General features: G+C 36.7%; 1 protein-coding gene across 2 annotated transcripts in view; it reads left to right on the plus strand.

The window, feature by feature from the left end:
- Nucleotides 1-21,898, plus strand: part of CDK8 (cyclin dependent kinase 8) — a gene marked incomplete at both ends in the record, with an annotated part of 116,545 nt that overhangs the window by 73,009 nt on the left and 21,638 nt on the right. For both annotated transcript variants that reach the window (XM_080689992.1, XM_080689993.1), the window contains one exon: nucleotides 21,245-21,302. In XM_080689992.1, the coding sequence (XP_080546118.1) occupies nucleotides 21,245-21,302 (58 nt within the window). The remainder of the gene's footprint in view (nucleotides 1-21,244; nucleotides 21,303-21,898) is intronic.

Here is a 21,898-nt window from a genome sequence, read left to right on the forward strand (position 1 = left end):
TATGATTTCTAAAAGAATAAAACTGTGGCTCAAGGACTTTTTCCCATGCAGAATCAATTATGCTAAGATTTTCTTTTTTAATTATGTAAAATTTTTAAAAATTATGTAGTTATGCTACATTTTCTTTTTTAATTTTCTCCTTAAAATATGTCTCTGCCTCCCAAGCGTGGGGATTACAAGCATGCGCCACCACACCTGGCTTAGATATAGTCTTTTTGACAAGAGGATAGCATATCATTTCAGAAGTCTCCTTTAGAGTGTAATAAAAAGTGGAGTTTGGAGAATGAGTGTACCCTAAGTATAAGCAATAAAGGATATATTGTCTATAGATGATATAAAAATAATACATTATACTAAAAGTTTTCACTTTTTACTATCACCAGATATCGACAGTTCCTGATTAGTACTATTAATAAAATATTTCTCTTTGGTAAGGCAGACTCCTCCCACTGCTTCCTTCCTCTTGATATGCCATGCTCACTGTTTAATATTCTGTTTCTCCCAAGTACTTTCCAAAGAGTAGTGCAATATCCTTTGTTTACGAAGTGAGGTTTCTTCTGCATGACTTCTTAGTGTTTTTTCTAAGCATCTAACCCTTATTTGCCTCTCAGACATACAGATACCACTGAACCTTTGTTCATTCAGAAAGATAGAATTTGGCTCTAATCTAGTTGCTGATTCTAGTGCCCCTCAGCTCTAAATATCTTCTGTTTCCTAAAGAAAGCCTTCATTTTTAAAATGTGAGAACCTTTCTGCCAACAGGACTTTGAAGTTTTGTGTTACATAGTTTTTCCTCTGTAGCTACATGTAATAATACAATATTTCCTCTTAAAAATGTTGTTCAGAAGCTTTATACCTTTTTAGCTTTGTCTTCTCAAATATTTATTAAGGACCTCCTGCTAGACCCCACCTCATAAAGGTTCCATCACACCCAGTAGCTATCCTAAGGACTAAACCTTAAACACATAGACCTTTGACGGACACTGAACCAAGACAAGGATGGCAGGAGGATAATCTGTTTTATGCAAAGTCCACTGATTTAAATTTTATTCAAAAGTACCCCCACAGAAACATCCAGAATAATCCCTGACCAAACATTTTGGTTCTGTGACCCAGTCAAGGTTACACATAATATTAATCATCCTATACAATGAAAACCAGAGGCACACCGGGCGTGGTGGTGCGCGCTTGCAATCCCTGTGCTTGGGAGGCTGAGACAGGAGGATCGCACAGGTTGGAAGCCAGGCTCAGCTACTGAGTGAGGCTCTCAGCAACTTAGTGAGACCCTGTTTCCAAGTAAAGTATAAAATAGGCCTGGGAGAATATAGTCTGGAGATAGAAAAGCCCCTGGGTTCCACCCCTAGCACCAAATAAATAAATAAATAAATAAATAAATAAATAAATAAATAGAAGAAGAAAAAAGAAAAGAAAACCAGAGGCACAAGTTGAAATACTATGGGCTAAGTTATTTTCAGTCTCCCACCCAAGTTACCTACTTATATATTATTAGGAGTATTGTGTTAAGGCATATTAATAAATAGGAATATTGGGTTAAGGCATGTTAATAATTGTTACCTGGTAATTTTGCTATAAGGAAAAACTTTATGATAACTGTTCATGAAATATGAAATAGTGATCATTTTAATTCCTGTACACTTTTGATGGGAATGCAAAATGGTACCAAAAGAATTCAAAGTAGGATCTCAAAGAGATATTTTTTCACTCTTGTTCATAATAGAATTAATCATAATAGCAAAGAGGTAGAAGAAACCCAAACATCTGTTGATGGATGGATGAATGGATAAGCAAACCATGCTGTATACATACAGTAGAATATTATTAAATCTTAAGAAGGAAATTGTGTTGTATGTATCTTGAGGACATTATGCTAAGTGAATTAAAGTTAGTGACAAGAAGACAGATACTGTTATGGTACCACTTCTGTGAGGTACTTGGAATAGCCAGAGTTATAGAGACAAGTAGAATTGTGGTTGCTAGGGCTGGGGAGAGTGCAGGGGATCTGTTTTATGGGTAGAATTTTGTTTCTACAAGATGAAAAGAGCTGTGGAGATGGATGGTAGTGGTGGCTGCACAGCATGGAGGTGTTTAATATCATTGAACTATACACTTCACATGGTAAAAATGTGATGCCATGTGTATTTTACCACATTACAAAAGTTGGGGGAATATATATTTAAGTAATTCATAATAAGGAAAAGTTTGAAGTCTGTTAGCCTGATTGGATTGAGTTTAGTGAGTTTTCTGAGCCCAAATAAAAGCAAATGAAGCATTGAATTCATTTTTGATACTTTTTGTGTTGAAGTCTAGGTTTTATATGGCTCAACTTTTTAACCTGAAAATGTAATCTTCCTGGATAGAGTTAGAATACATTGCCAGGTCATGAAAGGCTTTTCACTCCCCTTGTCTCTGGTGACCATTTTGAGAGAGCCGGATCAGTTCACTTCCTGCAGCTGTCTGCCTGGTCTCTTTCTATAGAAATAATTGCCTTTTAAATTTTTAAAATTTGGGAGTGATCTGTTTATGCAGCTTGTGAAATAAGTTTCAAAGTTAGGTAATTATTCTTTTATTCTTTCATGGTAAATTAAAACTTTGAAACACACTGTAAGATAGACTAATATTTGAATCCAAGTGAAGACTGGTGCTGTAGTGGCTCCAGTTTTCTTTTCTTCCCTGTCTGACTCCTTAAACTTACTTTCCAGCCAACCTGGAGGTTACTATGCTTCCCTGAATGCCAGCTTCGTTCCCCTCCATTGTTTGAAATTCTGCTCATTTTTTAAAGCTTTGTTTGTGCTTCCTCATAGTAATGCCCTCCCTAATCATGCTACCTGGAAGTGAGAACGTTTACATCCAAAGTCCTATAGCAGTACTTTGAACTACCCACTTATTAGTTTTGTAATATGTTCTCTACTTGATTATAAGCCCCTATAGCTGAAGACTATGGGCTAATATGCATTTGTATGTCTCTTGCCTAGCAGAATGCCTAGCCTATGTGTACAGTATTATTTGTATATCTGAATGAATTAACTAGCTTACTTGTGACAGAAACAAAGTGACCTCCATGGTTATTCTCACCAGGTTATTTCTCATACTCCCTGACATTTTTTCCATATTCACAGATATGTACAGACCCTGTTGCCTTTTTTCTTTTTACTACCCTTTACTCTGCTATGGTTTATTGCATTGAAATGGTGCGCAACAACTTTTCTTTTTCATTCATACTACATTCATACTCCTTTTAACTTCCTCATTCTTAATAATTGAAAGAACTCAGCTCCTAAATGCCAGTTCAAAGACCATTCGACTAATATTAATCTTTTAATCTTTTTTTTGTTTATTATTCTCTTTTTCAACCCAATATTGTTGTTCCACTCAGAAGAGCCTACTTGCTAATCCTTTTATTTGTCCTGATACTCTTTGTCACTTATTTCTCTCTGTCTCCCTCCCTCCCTCTCTCTCTCTCTCTCTCACTATATATGTGTGTGTGTGTGTGTGTGTGTGTGTGTGTGTGTGTGTATTATACACACACACTTTTTTTTTTTTTTTTTTTTTTTAGTGGTACTGGGGGTGGAATCCAGAGGCTTTCTATCTCTGGGCTATACTCCCAGACCCATTTTTAAAAATATTTTATTTGGAAACAGGGTCTCACTAAGTTGCTGAGAGCCTCACTAAGTAGCTGAGGCTGGCTTTGAACCTGCGCATTCCTCCTGTCTCAGCCTCCCAAGCACGGGAATTACAAGCGTGCGCCACCACGCCCGGCTCTCAATATTTTATTTGATATTATAGTTAAAACATCACCACCATAATTCACATACCTTCCTCACTTTATCCCAAAACATATCAATGTTTAGTGTAAATTATTTATTTGCAGATAAAGTGGCATTACCTATCTTCTCCTAAACATACTGGCTATTCTGAACTTAAAACTCATATTTAATTTCTACCTGAGAGTTGGTAATTTTTCAGGGTACTTTTGGTTTTTTGTTTTGTTTTCTAATGCACTTATTGGCTATATTTTGTGAGGTTTTTTTTGTTGAAAAAAAAAAATATATATATATATATATATATATATATATATATATATATATATGCCTATATCAGACTTGGGCCCTTGATGTATTTTCTTTTTTTTTTGGGGGGGTGGTACTGGGGTGGAACCCAGAGGCTTTCTACCTCCGGGCTATACTCCCAGACCTATTTTATATTTTATTTGGAAACAGGGTCTCACTAAGTTGCTGAGAGCCTCACTAAGTAGCTGAGGCTGGCTTCGAACCTGTGTGATCCTCCTGTCTCAGCCTCCCAAGCGCGGGGATTACAAGTGTGCGCCACCACGCCTGGCTCCCTTGATGTATTTTCTAAGAAAATTAATTGGAAGTAGAGGAGTCGTTATATTCCTGGCTCATTAACCACTGATGTTTGTATTAGAGTCCTTCAGAGAAAGGAACTAGCAGAATAATGGATAGATGAATGATATTTATTTATTTATTTACTTATTTATTGTGCTGGGGATGGAACCCAGATGCTTTCTACCTTTGGGCTACACTCCCAGATCTATTTTGTATTTTATTTGGAAACAGGATCTCACCAAGTTGCTGAGAGCCTCACTAAGTAGCTGAGGCTGGCTTTGAACGTGCGCAATCCTCCTGTTTCAGCCTCCCAAGTGCTGGGATTACAAGTGTGCGCCACCATGCATGGCTATGAATGATCAATTTTAAAGAGGAATTGCTTCATGAAGTTATGAATGCTGAGTCTCACAGCATGTGGTCAGCAAGCTAGAGAGCCAAGGAAACTGGTAGCATGACTCAGTTCAAGTCCAGTAATCTTAGAACCTGGCCATCAGGCAGAGGTGGGGAAGCACTTCTGCAGATCCTGAGAGTGCAAAGGCTAGAGAACCTGGTTCTAATGGCAATGGACAAAGAAGAGGGAGAAAAAGAAAGAATTCACCTTTCTACTCCAGTCCTCAGTCGACTGGATGGTATCTACATGTGTTAAGTGAGGGCAGATTTCTTCTTAGCCCATTAAGAAAGTCTCTTTGGAAAACATCTCAGTAGATATACTTGGAAATAATGCTTTATTTACCATGACTGGGTATTTCTTAATCCAGTCAAGTTAGAAATGTAAAATTAACTATCACAGTATATATCAAGTTCTCATATTGGTCATTAACATGTTCCATGTTTTATCTTATTTATTTATTTAAAATTTTTTTTTGTGGTACTGAGGGTGGAACCCAGGGGCATTTCTACCCCCAGGCAGTACTCCCAGACCTAATTTTTTATACTTTGTTTGGAAACAGGGTCTCACTAAGTTGCTGAGAGCCTAAGTAGCTGAGGCTGGCTTCAAACCTGTGCAGTCCTCATTTCTCAGCCTCCCACATGCTAGGATTACAAGTGTGCACCACCATGCCCAGCATGTTCCATGTTTTAAAATTATCTAATATCCAAAAGTTCATTCTAATGTTTTTTTCATAGTGCTAGTTAACTTGAAATGAGCAGGCAGATAGGGTTGTATTTTAGTTCTGTTGTACTACATGGAATATAATAGTGAGATAGAATTAAATCATAGTTTTGTTTCTTCAAGTTGAACCACATGGTTGTGTATGAAATCTGATGATTGGTCATTCCTGCACTAAACCATTTCAAAATAGTGTTTTATGCCGTAGTAACAAATCTACAGAGATTTACTAGGAGAATATGCCAGTTTGATTATGTAACTTAGAATAGTATGTGATGTGGAGTAACCTGGTATGCATCTGTGTAAGCAAATCTTAAAGGTCCTGCTAGAGCTGTTCCAGAGTTCAGCTTATTTTAATAAATCTTCATAGTGCTGCTGCCCTGCCATTTATTCTAATATTATTGGGTAACTTTGTGAGGATTCAGCTATCCTGGTAAAGATCTGTTAATTTCCTAGCAATCATTAAGTAAGATACAAATTAAGATACACATTAAGTAAGATACAAATCCTCAGAGTAAGTCATTGACCCAAACTCAGTTTCATAGGTCTCACTTTATCAAGACATAATGGAAGCATGATGAGTTACTGAGGCATTTTAGATCTGGTTCTTTGTATCTGAGTGGCAAGTGCAAAATTGCCTGGTTTATTAGTTTTGCTTATTGATACTAATGTTTGTTTTTATAGTATTTTATTTGAGGTACTTTTCATATTTTCTCAACTCTACCACTAATGTGAGTGGGAAAATGGAGAAGGAAAAAAGTTAAATAATTGGAGTTTGGTAACAGAAAACTGTAGCAAAGCTGGACTCTTGAATTTAAAGTATTCCTTCTAGGTCAGTAATTTTTTTTGTATGTGTGTGTGGTGTTGGGAGTTGATTCCAGGGGCATTCTACTTCAGAGTTATACTCCCAGCCCTGTTTATTCTTTATTTTGAAACAGGGTCTCACTAAGTTGTGGAGGACCTCACTAAGTAGCTGAGATTGGCTATGAACCCCTGGAATCTTAGATCAGTGATTTTTCAACTGCAAGCTGTAAGGCCATAAATAAGTTAAGAAATCACACAAAACAGTCAGGGGGTTGGGGGGTAAGGAGCACAGTAGGGGTTTAACCCAGGTTGCTCTACCATTGAGCTACCTAGCCCTTTTTATTTTTATTTTGAGACAGAGCCTTGCTAAGTTACTGAGGTTGGCCTTAAATTTGCATTCCTCCCATCTCAGCCTGCCAAGTACTGGGATTATAGCTGTGGCATGTACCACTGCACCTGACTTCCTTTTATTTTTTTTTAAATGAATAGGGTATAGGAAATATTAGAATTTGTTGTGTTAAGGGCAATCATTGTTTCATGAAACGTTTGTTTTATTTATATGTGTTTATATATGAATATTGTTATGTAATTTTAAATGATCCTTTTCTCTGTATGTTGTGTTCAAAAAGATTTGGAAGCCACTGCAGTAGATTAATATTTCCTAGGAGGTATTTGATACAGTTAGGAAAAAAGAATACCAAAGAAAAGACTTATTCAAGTCTTTAGAATATACTTAGCCCTAAATTGTGAAGTACTTCAGTGTTTTATGCAAACTCCTTGATATTAATAATAAAATTGTTTTGAACAGCGGTAGCTCTTCCAGGAATGTTTTTTTCTAAGTAGGGATTATAGACGGTGGCAGAATTTCAGGAAAGTTTCACTTCCTTTGATACCTTTTCCTTCATTTTTTACTATAATTTATATAACTTCCTATTTTTATAAGCAAAGCTTATTATCAACCTTAGCAGTCTCCCTCCTTTCTTCCTTTTATTTATTTATTTTTTTTGTGGTGGTGTTGGGAGGAGTACTGGGAATTGAACCCAGGGCATTCTACCTCTAAGCTACACCTTAGCCCTATTTTATTTTTTATTTTGCAACAGAGTCTCACTAAGTTGTAGAGGGGCCCAGTAATTGCTGAGGCTGATTACTAACCTGCAATCCTTTCTGAGCCTCCTAAGTACTGGGATTACAGGCATGTACCACCACACCTGGCTCACAGCAGTCTTTTCAAAAAACAGGACAATTTTTTTTTCTTTTGACCTTTAGATTTTAATGTTAGCAAAAGAGAAATACCAACAAATGTTCCCCCCCCCCCAAGGAAGATTTTAAAATTCTCTGACTTATACCCTAAAAAGTCATATTAAAATTACTATTGCAGTCCCTAGCTTTCTAGTAAAAGTATCAGGCCTGAGAGTATAATACTATTTTTCAGATTTCTGAAGATTTGCAAAATAATTTAATCATCAAGGATGGAATATGTTTAGAAAAGGTTTTCTCTTAGGAAAAAGTTATCTAAACTTGCTTTATATCACTGGTGCCCATGGCCATGTAAGTCTTATATAAAGTCTCTTTCAGCTCAACCTTATCTCTGTAGTGGATATGAGAAATGAGAAATGATCAAATATATAGGGTAAATGGAAGTCTTTCTACAGAAACAAGCACAAGTAACTAGCTGTATTGCAAAATCACCTCATTCCCTGAAAGCTCACACCCTTGTGTCTACTCTCACCAGTACAGCTGGGCTTTACTTATTCTTTGTACAGTGATCTATTAGTTTAATGGCCTATGTCCATTTTTTATTACTTATGTGTAATGTCTCTAGATTTTTATCCTGTTGTAAGTGCAATATTCTAAGTATTATGTTATCTAAGGATTGCTAAATCTGTTCTAAAATGCATCTGAATTTCTAAAATTGCTTACAGTTTTGAATTTCCAGTCTTTTCAAATCACAAATAGGTTTGTAATTCAGGGCAGTACAGTTTAACACAAATATAGAAGGTGGAAAATAGGCCACTAAATTTCTTAACTCAATGTAAAAATTTGTTATATAAAGCCGGGTGTGGTGGCGCATACTTGTAATCCCAGTACTTGAGAGGCTGAGACAAGAGTATCACAGATACGCTGCTAGCCTCAGTTATTTCAGGAGGCCCTCTGCAACTTAGACCCTGTTTTAGAATAAAGAATTTAAAAAAACAGGGCTGGGGATATAGCTTGGAGGTAGAATGCTGGTACCACTTTAAAAAAAAATTTGTTATAAACACCTTATGTTATTTGTTCTCCCTAGTTTCATAGACTAATAGATATTAAAGGTATCTTTTAGGCAAACTTCACCACAATTATCTAGTTGATAATTCTTGGTAATATCTTCAGTAAATAATCATCCAGTGTGTTTACACATTTCCAGTGTGGTTGATTTTTCTCTTGTGAGAGTAAGACTTTCTGTTTTACAGCTGAAGTGGAAGAATCAAAGATTCATAACACTTATTCTTTGGGCCTGCTCTTTGATTGATTTTCCTTTTTCTTTTCTGACTAATACCAGCTGGTAAAGCCAAATGTTGGATAAGAGTTCATGTTCAAAAAGGGATAAAGGAAATGTAAAAATAAAGAGGTAGGTAGTTAAAACTAAGGCAACAAAAATAATAACAAAAGGACAAATCAAGAAAAATAAGAAAGGGTTACATATGGAAGAGACCAATAGAGGATCTTGGGCTTTCTATCATCATGGGCTAAAAAGGAAGAATTAAACCCCTGTCACAATGGGCCTGCAGTTTGTGTGAATCTTGATTCCACTATTACTTTAGGAAGGGCACCTCTACAATGGGACCAGATCTGTCTTTCTAGTAGAGATTGGTATGAAGCATTACAACTGTGGAACATAGTGTTAAGTTTCCAATCCTCCATCAAGTTGCCCTAGGAATACAAATGTGTCAGGGGCAGGGACTCTCTCTACACTGCGTATTGTATACCATCACTGTCTGTAATATTGAATGAATGAACAGATTCTTGTGAACTCTACCTTCAAAACATATCTCAAATCTAAGAATAGTTAAGACCTCCTGTAAGTCAAGTTTGAACATAGGACAATTGGCAGTTGGTCTCAATCATCTTCCCAGTGTCTTTCTTCGAAGAGGAGCAAACTGTAGTGTTTATTTTCAAGGAGAAGAGGCTCTGTGGAGAGAAAACCATGAATATATAGCAAAGATTATATATAAAATATATATAATCTATATATAAAATATAAAATATAGCAGAGATTTGGGGATTCTCTTAGCATAGTATCCCTAGATCAATAAGTCCGGTGCCAATTAGTAGGGAGATTCTAGAATCCTCTGATGCTATGACAGATTTGGGTTTCCTAATGGGCATCAGGAGTGTACGGGCCAGCCGTTTATTTACCCTACAATAATAACCTTCCCCCACATTTTCCACATTTGACTTAGACTTCGCTGATTGCCTCCTGGCCTCACCATTTTTATCAGCACTTCTCTAATTCAAGCCACCTGGAGACTGCAAAAACTCCCCAGTCATTTCCCCCACTGCTTGTCTTGTATTTGGTCTGATATCTGCAGTCAGTGACCCTTCTGGAAATTAAAAAATCTCATCTCACTCCCTTACCTAAAATCTCTCAAACCTTTCCACTGGAGGGACTGGAATTTTCTAAGCACATAATTTTTTTTTACTACAAAAACTGGAAAGCTGAAAGTACAGCATTATTTTATGTCCCACTAAGAAAGATAGCATGCTGCCACTTTCACTATCACACCACAGAGGTTAATAAGACACGCCTTCCCAGTTTCAGAAATACTAAAATTAAAGAGAAATTGAAATTGGGATTCATGAAATGCATTTTTCCTTGTCAAGTAGTAATAGCTAGGACCTCTTCACTAACACAGTGTCAGATAATAGAAGTGACTGTGATTTCTGTTTGGAAAGAGAGTTCTGAACATTATTAAAATCTTTGAGGTTTTTTGCTAAAGATCAGGTGTTTCTGTCTTTGTCTCAAATCACGAATAGATTTAATTATATGCATTTATCTACATTTTTCAAGATGATCTAGATTTATTTAATCTGTTAATGTGGTAAATTACACTTGTAAGGTTTTAATTTTGAACTATCCTTAGAGTAGTGGAACTAATACCACTTGGTCATGATTTTTTTTTTTCAGTTGCTGTCTTCCTTTGCCAATATTTTGTCTATGTTCACAAGTGAGATTGGCTGTTAATCTTTTTTTATATTGCTTTTGTCCCGACTTATGATTATATTAGCTTCAGAAAATTATTTTTATAGTTTGTATACTCTAGAAATCATTCCTTGAAAGGTTAGGTAAAAGCCTAACTTTTGTAATTCCAGTACTTGGAAGGCTGAGACAGGTTCACAGCCAGCCTCAACTACTTAAGAAGGCCGTCTGCAATTTAGTGAGACCCTGTTTCAAAATAAATAGGGCTGGAGGTATAATAGAAAGAAGGAAAAGGAAGGAAGAAAGGAAGGAAGGAAGGAAAAAGGGTTAAGTAAGTCATTTTGGGCACAGTGAAAAGGTATGAATGATTTTTATTTTCAGTTTGCCTAAGGATTATTTAGGTAATCTATAAAACTCTAGATTAAGTAAGCATATTTTACATAAAAGTATAACTGGCCCTAAAAGAGGTAGAAAAAGTAAACAGATCAGCAACTGTGGAAGAATTAGACATTTGTCACTAGGCTGTCTAAATATATTATAATAATATATTATAATTTAAAAAATTATTTTTAAATAAAGATTGAACATGAACTGTAACAAGTTGGGCATGGTGGCGCATGCTTGTAATCCCAGCATTCGGGAGGCTAAGACCAGAGGATCTCGGTTCTTGGACGGCCTCAGCTACTTAGGCCCTCTGCAACTCAGTGAGACCCGGTTTCAAAATAAAGAATACAAAATAGGGCAGGGGGTGTAGCTCAGAGGTAGAATTCCCCTGGATTCCATCCCTAGACCTGCCCAAAAAAAAAAAAAAAAACCTGTAACAAATGCCAGTGTTCCAGCAGTGAAACACTGTTGTTTTCAGCCCACAAGCAACAGATCTTCCTCCATAGGAGACTGTTTTATACTAATGCCAGAGAACATTTCCCTAACAACTTTGTATGAAGAAAACATAACAGTGACACAAAACCTGATAAAGATAATGCAGGCAACTCTAGACCAGTATCTCATATAAATATCTTAAGTAAAATATTATTAAGTAGGATCCAGCAAGACTGAATGAATACTATGTTCTAATTAAGTGAAAGGCATTTCAAGAATGTAATTATTTTCAAGAATGTGGTTCAGGTGTTTGGAAACCTATTAACAAATTTTCCCTCATTGATAGTACTGAGAGAATAACACTATGGTTATCTCAGTACTTGTACACTTTTACTAAATTCAAACAAAGTTTGGTATTCATTTCTGGTTGAAATTTTAATGTGAAAACTTCCAAGTGTGAAAGTATATATCTAATGTCCCATCCTGTATCCCAGTTCAGCAACCATTATCATTCTAAGTCACCAGTTATTTAACAGTGTTCTAAAAAAATTCTGGTCTTTTTAAGAAATAAATAGTAAGATAGGGGATAGGTTAAATGTAATAGTACTATCTCACTGTTAAAACAGGTTTGTATGTTTGTTTTCATTGTGGAATGATCAAAAAGAGCCTTTATAAGATATTGATACTAAATGTAAGTCATATATTTGGAGAAATCTGTAACTGTCCAACAAAATGTTTGTAGCAATTTCTGAACTGAGATTTCAGGTAAATATCCATGTTCTTGAGAGGCTGAGACAGGAGGATTGCACAGGTTCGAAGCCAGCCTTAGCTACTTAGTGAGGCTCTCAGCAACTTAGTGAGACCCTGTTTCCAAATAAATTTTAAAATAGGGCTGGGGGTGTAGCCCAGAGGTAGAAAGCCCTTGGGTTCCATCCCCAGTACAGAAAGAAAGAAACAAACAAACAAACAAACAATCAATTAGGGACATCTGATAGGTGGTAGGAAATTATCATGGAGTCAGTATCTAATATGCTTGTGTTCCACCACCCACTCTTGCCCCTGAAAGTTTTTATTTAAGAATCACTGCATAGTATTCAGGCGTGGTGGTACACACCTGAAATCTCAGTACCTGGGAGGCTAAGACAGAAGGATCACAATTATGAGGCTAGTCTCAGAAACTTACCTTGACCTTGTTTCAAAATAAAGAATAAAATCAGACTGGAGGTGTAGAGTGCCCCCGAATTCAAAAGAAAGGAAGAGAGGAAAAGAGGGAGAAAGGGGGGAGAGGAAAGAAAGTTAGTTCACTGCATAGTGAATTATTGTTAACACATTGTAGTTTTAACTGCTATTTTAATTGCCATTATATTTAGACATTTTTATGTATCAGGTACCACGGTAAACCTTCTATGTCCATTAGTTGAATTTAATATATGCAACACCACTAGGTTGTTATTATTTTTATCCATATTTTATAGATGAAGAACTGGAGGTTAGGGTTTTACAGATGATAGCTGATGGTGTCCTCAACTTTTTTTAGCCTTATTCTTTACTGCTTACCTATATTTCCTCATCTTCTGAAGTCCATCATATTCCTCAAATGTTTAGGGGGAATAAAAAGTTGGAGAACCATTGGTCTGAAGTCTCCTGTGTCTTTTGGAATATAGAAAAGGAAGTTACTTTTGTAGTATCAGGTAAAGTATATTTTATTTCAGAAGATTGAAACACATTTGATAGCAGATGGTTCAAAATAGTGAAAATTCAATACAATATATATTGATCTGATCATTTTGGCAATTTTGATGAAAAGAAATAAAAATATATAATTAGGTGCCTAGATGATATTCAATATTATTATTATTATTATTATTATTATGTGGTACTGGGTATTGAACCCAGGGGCATTCAACCTCTGAGATTTTTTTGTTCCAGCCCTATTTTTATTCTTTATTTTGAAATAAGGTCTCACTAAGTTGTGGAGGACCTCACTAAGTATCTGAGGCTGGCCATGAACCTGCAATCCTCCTGTCTCAGACTCCCAAGTATTGGGATTACATTCGTGTGCCACTATGCCCAGCTTTATCAGATTATGACAAAATTTTTTAAATAAAGAATGAACAGAAGTTATAAAGCAGTTTGATTTAAGAGTTTTTGGTATATAGGACTGACTACAGAAGAGTTTATTTTTCAAGTTGTTGTTTCAAAAAAGTTGCTTGTCTAAGGAAGTTCAGCGTGTATTCTAATTCTGACAAAGGCACAAATTCTACAATAATTCTTATAAGATAATAACACTGGAAATAAAAACAGAATGTATTTAACTACTAGATATTATTAGTTGGAATATGTGCTTTGCAACACAGTGCTTGAAAGTGCAGAACAAACTCTTGAATTGAATGTCTGCATCCATTGCAAGTTGAAAGACGCATCCCAATATTAGAATGCTTTCAGATCAAACAAACACAAATATATAGCTTCACGGCAGCTGTTTCAAAAGCACATTAGAACCTGAAAATGTTGGGATCGTATTAGGAAAAGAAATAATAATGATGTTAATAATAATAGATTGTGTATGTTAACACTGCCGGGCATGGTGGTGCACGCTTGTAATCCCCGCACTTGGGAGGCGGAGACAGGAGATCGTGCAGGTTCGAGGCCAGCTGCGCTGGTTTAAGGGACCCTGTTTCTAAATAAAAATATAAAAATAGGTCTGGGAGTGTAGCCTGGAGGTAGAAGGGTTTAATGACATATACAGTTAATTTGTTATATATTCTTACATAGTTTGTATAAACATATAATTTTAAAAGTTCAATTTTCTTAATTAAGCAATGTGGTGATACTTATATGATACCATTTTCTCCTAAGAGGGACACTATTCAAGGTGGATGGCCACCTGGCTAATTACAGTACCTGGGAGGCCGGCTTCTAGAACCAGTGTCTGCATTTGAACCCTGGCTCTGCAACTGATGAGCCAGGGTAGAAACTCAGTTCAGCTGAGGCCATTCTGGCTTCGGTCAACTCATTTGTAGTAATAATAATGCCCCTTAGAGAGGCTTTGTGAGGATTTAACTCTTTGTAAAGGGCTGCACTTATGACATACACATTGGTGTTTTAAAACTGTCACTTCCTGGCTTAAAAAGTACTTTTAATAAAGTTCTATTTTAGAGATAAAAAGGACATTTTATCTGCAAACTAGGCTCTATACTCTCTACTCCTTATCTTTACAGCCATATTTTCTGCCAGCTGAACCCTATGAATTACCCTATGTCCACAAAAGCCTTCTGGATTAAACCAAGCTGTTTCCCACTTCACAGCTGCCATGTTCTCCCTTCTACCTGTAAAGTCATCCTGCTCACCCCACTCACATACCACATGCATAGGCAACCTTCTCCTGTCTCTACCCTGTCTCTCCTATAGGCACTAGCCTGAATGTCACTTCTGGAAGGCCTCCCTTCACCACCCTGTCTAAAGTAGTACTCCTGCTATTCTCTGTGATGCAGTCCTTGTTTTGTTCTTAGCAGGCATCACAATGTACAGGCTGATTTTTAAAAATCTACTTGTTTACTTTATCTAATGTGTGACTTCTCTTTGTGACAAAAACCGTGTCTGTATTCTGTTACCCACTATCTATCACATATCCAAACAGTCAGTGCCTGATAGATGACATGCCCTCAGAATGTTGAATGAATGACCACTAACTGTTCTGACATAAAAATGACAGCCTTTCTAGAAAGTAAGGATTACCAAGAACCTTGAAAATATTTATTTCTTTTGGTATAGCACTCTTAGCAAACTCTAAAGCATATTATTGAAAATGCTGAAAAGGCCATCAGAGAATGAATGGTAATGGCAAACTGAAAGGCTTTTAAAACTATCTAGTAACTAGAGAGTAGCTGAGCCAAGTGTGTGGCACATAGAAAAGATGAGCTTTTGTGTAATTGTTTTAAATGATATTTGTGGTAAGTTTAAATAATTTATATGTGTACCTGGAAATTTAAGTGTGTTTGACTACCATGTCATTTCTGTTGTGCGTCTGTGTTCCCTTGTTAATGAAGTGAGCACTGCCTTTGCCAGGCTCTACGGCAGTGTGAATGATTTTTACATAGTGAAAACAGAGGACTATTTTCATGTTGATCTGCTAGCACTTAAACTAGTGGGCTTTTCCTCAACTGCCTAAAATGATGAGTCTAAAGTTTTGAAATTAAAAAACTCAAAACCCATGGTTTTTCCAGGCATGGTGGCGCACGTTTGTAATCCCCAGCGCTTGGGAGGCTTGAGACAGGAGGATCACACAGGTTCGAAACCAGCCTCAGCTACTTAGAGGCTCTCAGCAGCTTAGTGAGACCCTGTTTCCAAATAAAGTATAAAGTAGGTCTGGGAGTGTAGCCCAGAGATAGAAAAGCCCCTGGGTTCCACCCCCAGTACCACAAAATAAAATAAAAATAGTAGTTTTAAACTAATAATCTGAACCTTCTTGGCTTAAAATATTTTGGGTGGTAATATTCACAGTTTTCTGAAAGGTCATTTTAACTTTATAATGCTTAATAAGAAGTAGATGAAAACAAAAAGTAGACTTGGTACAATGAATTGGAGGAAAGTATGACAGAGTTATTAAAAGAAAATGTCATCTATTATTAGCACTTAATCTCATGAATTTATTACTTCATAAACTACCTTGATTTGTTTTGAAGATGACATTCAAAGAACCTCATTTTCTCTGAAAGAGGACTTCTTAGGTTAGTCAGAACTAGTCAGGATTTCTATAATTTTGAGTAATATTGTCAGTGTGTGTTTCACTTTTTAAGAACATCCTTCATGCCCTTGTGCAGGGAACAGTTCCGGCTCCATACCATGAGTCCGTGGGTTAGGGCACCCTGCCTTGTCCTTCATATTTGAGGCAGTGAGATTTGTGAGGTTCTCTCTGACCTGAATTTACCCCGCCTCTTTAGTCTGATTTCGTTGAGGGCAGGAGATGTTTCTCTGTTTATCTGTAGTTCCACAAAGTCTCTTAGTTCATTAAACATGAATGAATGTGTAGTTAGTGAATCATTTAGCACAGAAAATGAAACTAGGTTTTATTAGTAGCATTCCTGTTCTTATCACAAAGCAAGTAAAGTTGGTTAAGAATCCTACACTTTTTCTTTCAGATTTAAATGAAAGTCAAGCAAGAAACAACTGTATTTGAAGGTGATAATTTCTCCTTCAGCTTAAAGGTCATAGCAATAATAGTAAAATTTAGTAGAGGTAAAAAAAATTCATAGCCCTGAAGAAAATATAAAAAATCTGTCTTACAGAATTGTATAGACCAAATTCTCTGAATTTCTAGACTTTTATCTATAACTTTTAAAAATGAATTTATTAAAGTATTTTTTGATTACCAGATATTTGCCCATTTAAGACTTTGCTGCCTGCTTCTGAATCTCATAGGACTTCACACATATGAAGTATATGTCAGAATTAGTCAGTTCCCTCAGTATGTACTGTAGTCCAAGTTGAGCATCCCTAATAAAAAAATCCAAAATCTGAAATGCTCCAGAATCCAAACTTTTGAGCAGTGGCATGATTCCACACATGTAATATTTCACACCATGAAATTTTGTTTCATGCACAAAATTCTTTCAAATATTGTATAAAAGTACTCAGATTATGTATATATGAATCATAAGTGAATTCCATGTTAAGACTTTGGCCCATCCGCAAAATATCTTACTATATTTCAAAATGCAAAAGAAATCCGAAGTCTGAAACATCACTGATTCCTTATCTCAATTCAAGCAGTTGAGATATGGAACACTCACCTGGACAAAATATTTGTGAAGGTTTAAAGCTGGACAGACTTCAGAGGAAAGCACTGATTGATTTATTTCATATGGGTTGCTGTTGTTTTTTCACAGACAAATCATGAAAAATCAATTTTTCTTATTGACTGAAAGTGTCCACTCTGCTCCATTAGTAAATACATTCCATTTCACCTCTAGAATGAAGTTCTTGTTGACAACTTACAGTGTGTCCCCATTCTCCACCTTGTGCCAGCGTCTAGTGGCTGCAGTTATGATCACCCTGGTGCGACTCCTTTCAGGAGCTCCTTCTTGCTGTTCTTACTTCCCATTAGAGTTGGCCCCTAGACTGGAACCAGTTTGCCACCCTGCTGTGTGCCATAATCATCAATGTACTTTCCCTTAGGGTGACAAATTCTGGAGTAGAGATACTATATATAATGGTTATTTCTGCAGTACAAACTCTGCTTTAGGAAATATTAGTGTTTTCTTGGAAGCACAGCAACCAAAACAAGGAAAAAAAGCCATCAAACTGTCAAACAAGGCGATATTCTTTTCATTACAAATAGAGTTGCTCCTTCTCCCCACCCTCAGGAGAAATAAGAGGACACCATAGCTCAAACAACAGCCTCTCACTAATGTATAGCATTGTTTAGCAACAGTAACACACATTCTGTACTATTCTCTATATCACATTGCTCTACTTGAAGATACCATGATGTTATAATGCTTTTAGTCATGTTGGACTTCTGATCTTCATGGCAACAAATAATACAGTTGGATGGAGCATATTCTTCCTCAGAACGTCACCAGCAGAGTTCTTTATATTCTTTCAAGGTGATTATGTTTGATAGCATATAGAAGATCAGAGATCAGCCTATCATGCCCTGAGGTGTGTTGAATGTTACCATGAGAAATACCAGGAGGAGGGACCCATTGTTTAGAATGTTACTAAAACAACATTTAAAATTTTATTGTCTTGTCTATGACTATCCATGTACAAACTGAATCTGATAAAGCAGAGGTACTATTGGAAGAAAGGAGATGCTAGTTAGGTGCTTTTTAGCCCCAAAACTTCAGTTTCTGCACTAGGCAAGGGGTTGCCTAGCAAAAAAAAAAAAAAAAAAAAAAAAAAATTTATATGTTAACTGAATCTTTGGCCCCAGACCCCAGAACCATTCTGGACCTTATAAGGAATATGTTTATTCCCCAGCATGCTCAAATGCTAGTCTAGACCTTAATCAGGCTAGTAAATCTAGAATATAAGGAACCTGGAATGAAAAGCTAGATCCATTCTTCTAAAATAAAGGAGAAATAAGTCTATATATGTTATACTTTTGCCATATACAGAGGTACTCTTGCAGAATAGAACATGGAGGTGTCCACAAAATTGATCACAGAGAATCAGTTAATCAGTGTATACCTCTGGTGACAGATGTGTAGTTTGGGATGGAGGGATGGGTGGTAAAAAAAAAAAAAAAAAGAATTTAACTATATGAGACTTTGTAGTGTGTTTTCTGTTCAGATTGTTTTCATGTATGGGGAAAGGTCAGGTTTTTTTAAGTGGCACAGAGGAAGGTCCTTTGGGGCATACAACAAAGATATAATCATGAAAGGTCACATCTATTCAGAGAACACAGAGGACTCTTGACGCAGGAGCAGTGTGGGGTTAGGGCTGGAAGTGGCAGGAACCCGCTGCAGGTGCCTTGCAGAGGTGGATCTTACTCAGAGGCGGGGAGGAGCCAACTAAAGTTAGAATAATATTTCAAAGACAACAGTAAGAATAAGTAAAGTTCAGAAAGCATCCCAAGAAAGCCATGAAGACAATTCATGTACATCTCCACTTTATGACTTTCATTCTCCTGACCTTTATTCATGGGACTTTTTTTTTTTTTTTTTTTTTTTTTTTTTTTTACAGTACTGAGGGTAGAACTCAGGGGCATTCTACCTCTGAGCAACACCCCCTGCTCTATTTTTTATTCTTTGTTTTTTTGAAACAGGGTATCACTAAGTTGTGGAGGCCCTCACTAAGTTGCTGAGGCCGTCTATGAACTGCAATCCTCCAAGTCTCAGCCTTCTGAATGCTGGGATTACAAGCTTGTGCCACCACGCCTGGCTCATAGGGACTTTTTAATACTGAATTCTAATCATGGTCTATATATGTTTTAGTTCTACTGTTTTTCCTAATCTTCTCATAGTCGTTTTCCATATAACTGTGAAAGGACTGATCTAGTGCAGGGCATAATCAGATTTCTTTTAGGCAGGCACAGAAAGTGGATTTGATAGGAAGAGAATCACAGTGAGATTAAGGAGCAGGAATACATTTAAGAGTGTCAAGGGAATCCTACTCTGAAGAAAGAACCAAGAGGAGAATTCTAGCACAAACACCAAAGTGCTTCCAGAGTCCGCACTTGAGAGCAGGCCTCCCCTAGCCACTGGAAGCAAGGCCAGCTGCCACATGGAAAGCCCTCCTTGTCAACATTTTACACTGTCTTCGGGATCTGACTTCATTTTGAAGTTGGCTGGGACCTGAGACTTCAGAGACTAACACAGTACTGAAGGATGAACACGGTACACAAAAGCAGTTGTCTGCCTGGGTAGCGCCGGTGTGTCACTCTCAGGGAGCATTGTCAGTGGCATACTTACCTTTGGGGACTTAGTTACCCTGGTCAGTAACAGGTATTGACGATAGAGATTCTTGAATCTCCTCCTTGAATGGGATGTTGTTATTATGCACTTTAATTCAGAGATGTACTACCTAAAGTTACTGTAAAAATACTGTATTAGGAAGGGAACACTGTACTATTAAAGGCAGGATACATTCTGCTCTTGCCTCAGACCTACTGAAACTACTTAGGGCAAGTCATTCTGTCTCTTTGGTGCCTAGTTTCCTCACCTTAAAAAATGGTAGGAATTTTGCCGGGCATGGTGGCGCATGCCTGTAATCCCCACCCTTGGGAGCCTAAAACAGGAGGATTGCACAGGTTTGAAGCCAGCCTCAGCTATTTAGTGAGGCTCTCAGCAACTTAGTGAGACCCTGTTTCCAAATAAAATATAAAATAGGTCTGGGAGTGTAGCCCAGAGGTAGAAAAGGCCCTGGCTTCCACTCCCACTACCACCAAAATAGAAATGGTAGGAATTTTTAACCTCTGAAATTATATACTGCCATTTCAGTAGTATCTTTGGGGTAGTTTAAAAAAATAATTTAGATATTTCTAGTTGATAGGACAGTATGCTACAGATTACAAGTAATGGCACAGGGACATTGCTAAATATGGTTGGGGAAGCCTGTGAAATGATTACCACTATAAACAGCCTTTATTAAAATCCATGATGTAATTTTAAGGTTGTTTGATTGATGCTTGAAGAGGCATTTTAATCTAGTTTCACTTCTTTTGAGCAAAGTGGTAGAATTAAAGTCAAATCAAGTAGATAGCAGGCTAGCAAGGTGAATGAGGTTTGGGGAGAAAACCTTTCTTCCACTCTTACCATTTTCTCCTCCTCCTGGAGGGGACAACCCTGTGTGCTAGAAAAACAGACTGGGTGACAGTTAATCAGGTATATTTTTAGACATTTTTAAACTGCTTGAAATATTGCTTTGATAAGCTCTCACTTTAAATTGTAGCTTCCTTCCTTATTTAAAAATAAAACTCAAAAACTGTTCCAAAGAAAAATTTTTATTCTTTCACTAACTTGTATAGAAAAGACTTCATTACATTTCTCTGTATTTATTTTATTTAAAAATAGATGTATACTTTGCTATTTCCAAAAAAAGGGTATTAGGTGACTCCTTGCCTATAATTAATTTGTTACTTTGAATTAAATGGATGTTACAGATTTATTTTGCCTTAAAGTCACAGAATATTTTATGTAATTGAAAGAAGAAGTAACCTCAACATTCTAAATCTAATGCTGACAGTTTGTGTCAGATGCTTAACAAGAATGAAAACTTAGGCTAATTAAAAAGTCAGGAAAGCCTTAACTCTTCCTGGAGCAAAGCACTATTGTATTTGGGCCTTCGTGAAGCTTACGCACTACTTTACACATATTACACGTATAGTGTCTTTCCTGTATTTGGTTTGAAGTTTTGAGTGAATGAGTTTTTTTTTCTTAAAGGTGGATTTATGTTATATTGGCATATTGTCTATTTAAAAGAAACCACTTCTGTCTACTGAAAAAAAACACTATTTTGTTTCCACAGAAACCTGCTAATATTTTAGTTATGGGTGAAGGTCCTGAGCGAGGAAGAGTAAAAATTGGTATGTTATATCTTTGATAAGTCACAGTGTAGCACTCTTTAAAAAAAAAAAAAAAACTTTTGTAGGCACTCGTATCACTTTAATTTTTCTGCTATAATAATATTCATATATTCATGCAGTTCCATATGATCAAAACCATTTCTGAAGAGTATACATGAAAGTAAAAAATATTTCACACTCTTGAAAGGTGTCAGACAATCTTTAGAGACTGAAGTGTTCTAATTATAAACCAAGCTGTGCAAGTTTCCTAGACATTTCTTCCCTGATGAAACAGCCTGTGAAGGTGAGTGGCCTCTGTCCCTCTTAGAGGCCATCCTCACCTTGAGTTACAAGGGCATACAGTGTGTTCATAATGCTACTGCCATCAGTCCTGTTCACCAGAGCCAGATGGATGAGAACATCTGCCTCTGCTGACCTCATCTATATTAGGACCTACAAACTCTAGGGAAAGCCATGAGGCCACTGAGGTACAGAGCCTTGAGTTCTGACAAGACTGTCTTGTAGGCCTTTGCCCGATGGGAAAAAAGTTAGCAGGCATTCTGTACCTTAACATGTTTCCTCAGTTCTGCTTTCTTATATCAAAACAAATTTTACCC

This window comes from Muscardinus avellanarius (genome assembly GCF_963383645.1).
Source record: "Muscardinus avellanarius genome assembly, chromosome: 2".
Classification (NCBI taxonomy): domain Eukaryota; kingdom Metazoa; phylum Chordata; class Mammalia; order Rodentia; family Gliridae; genus Muscardinus; species Muscardinus avellanarius.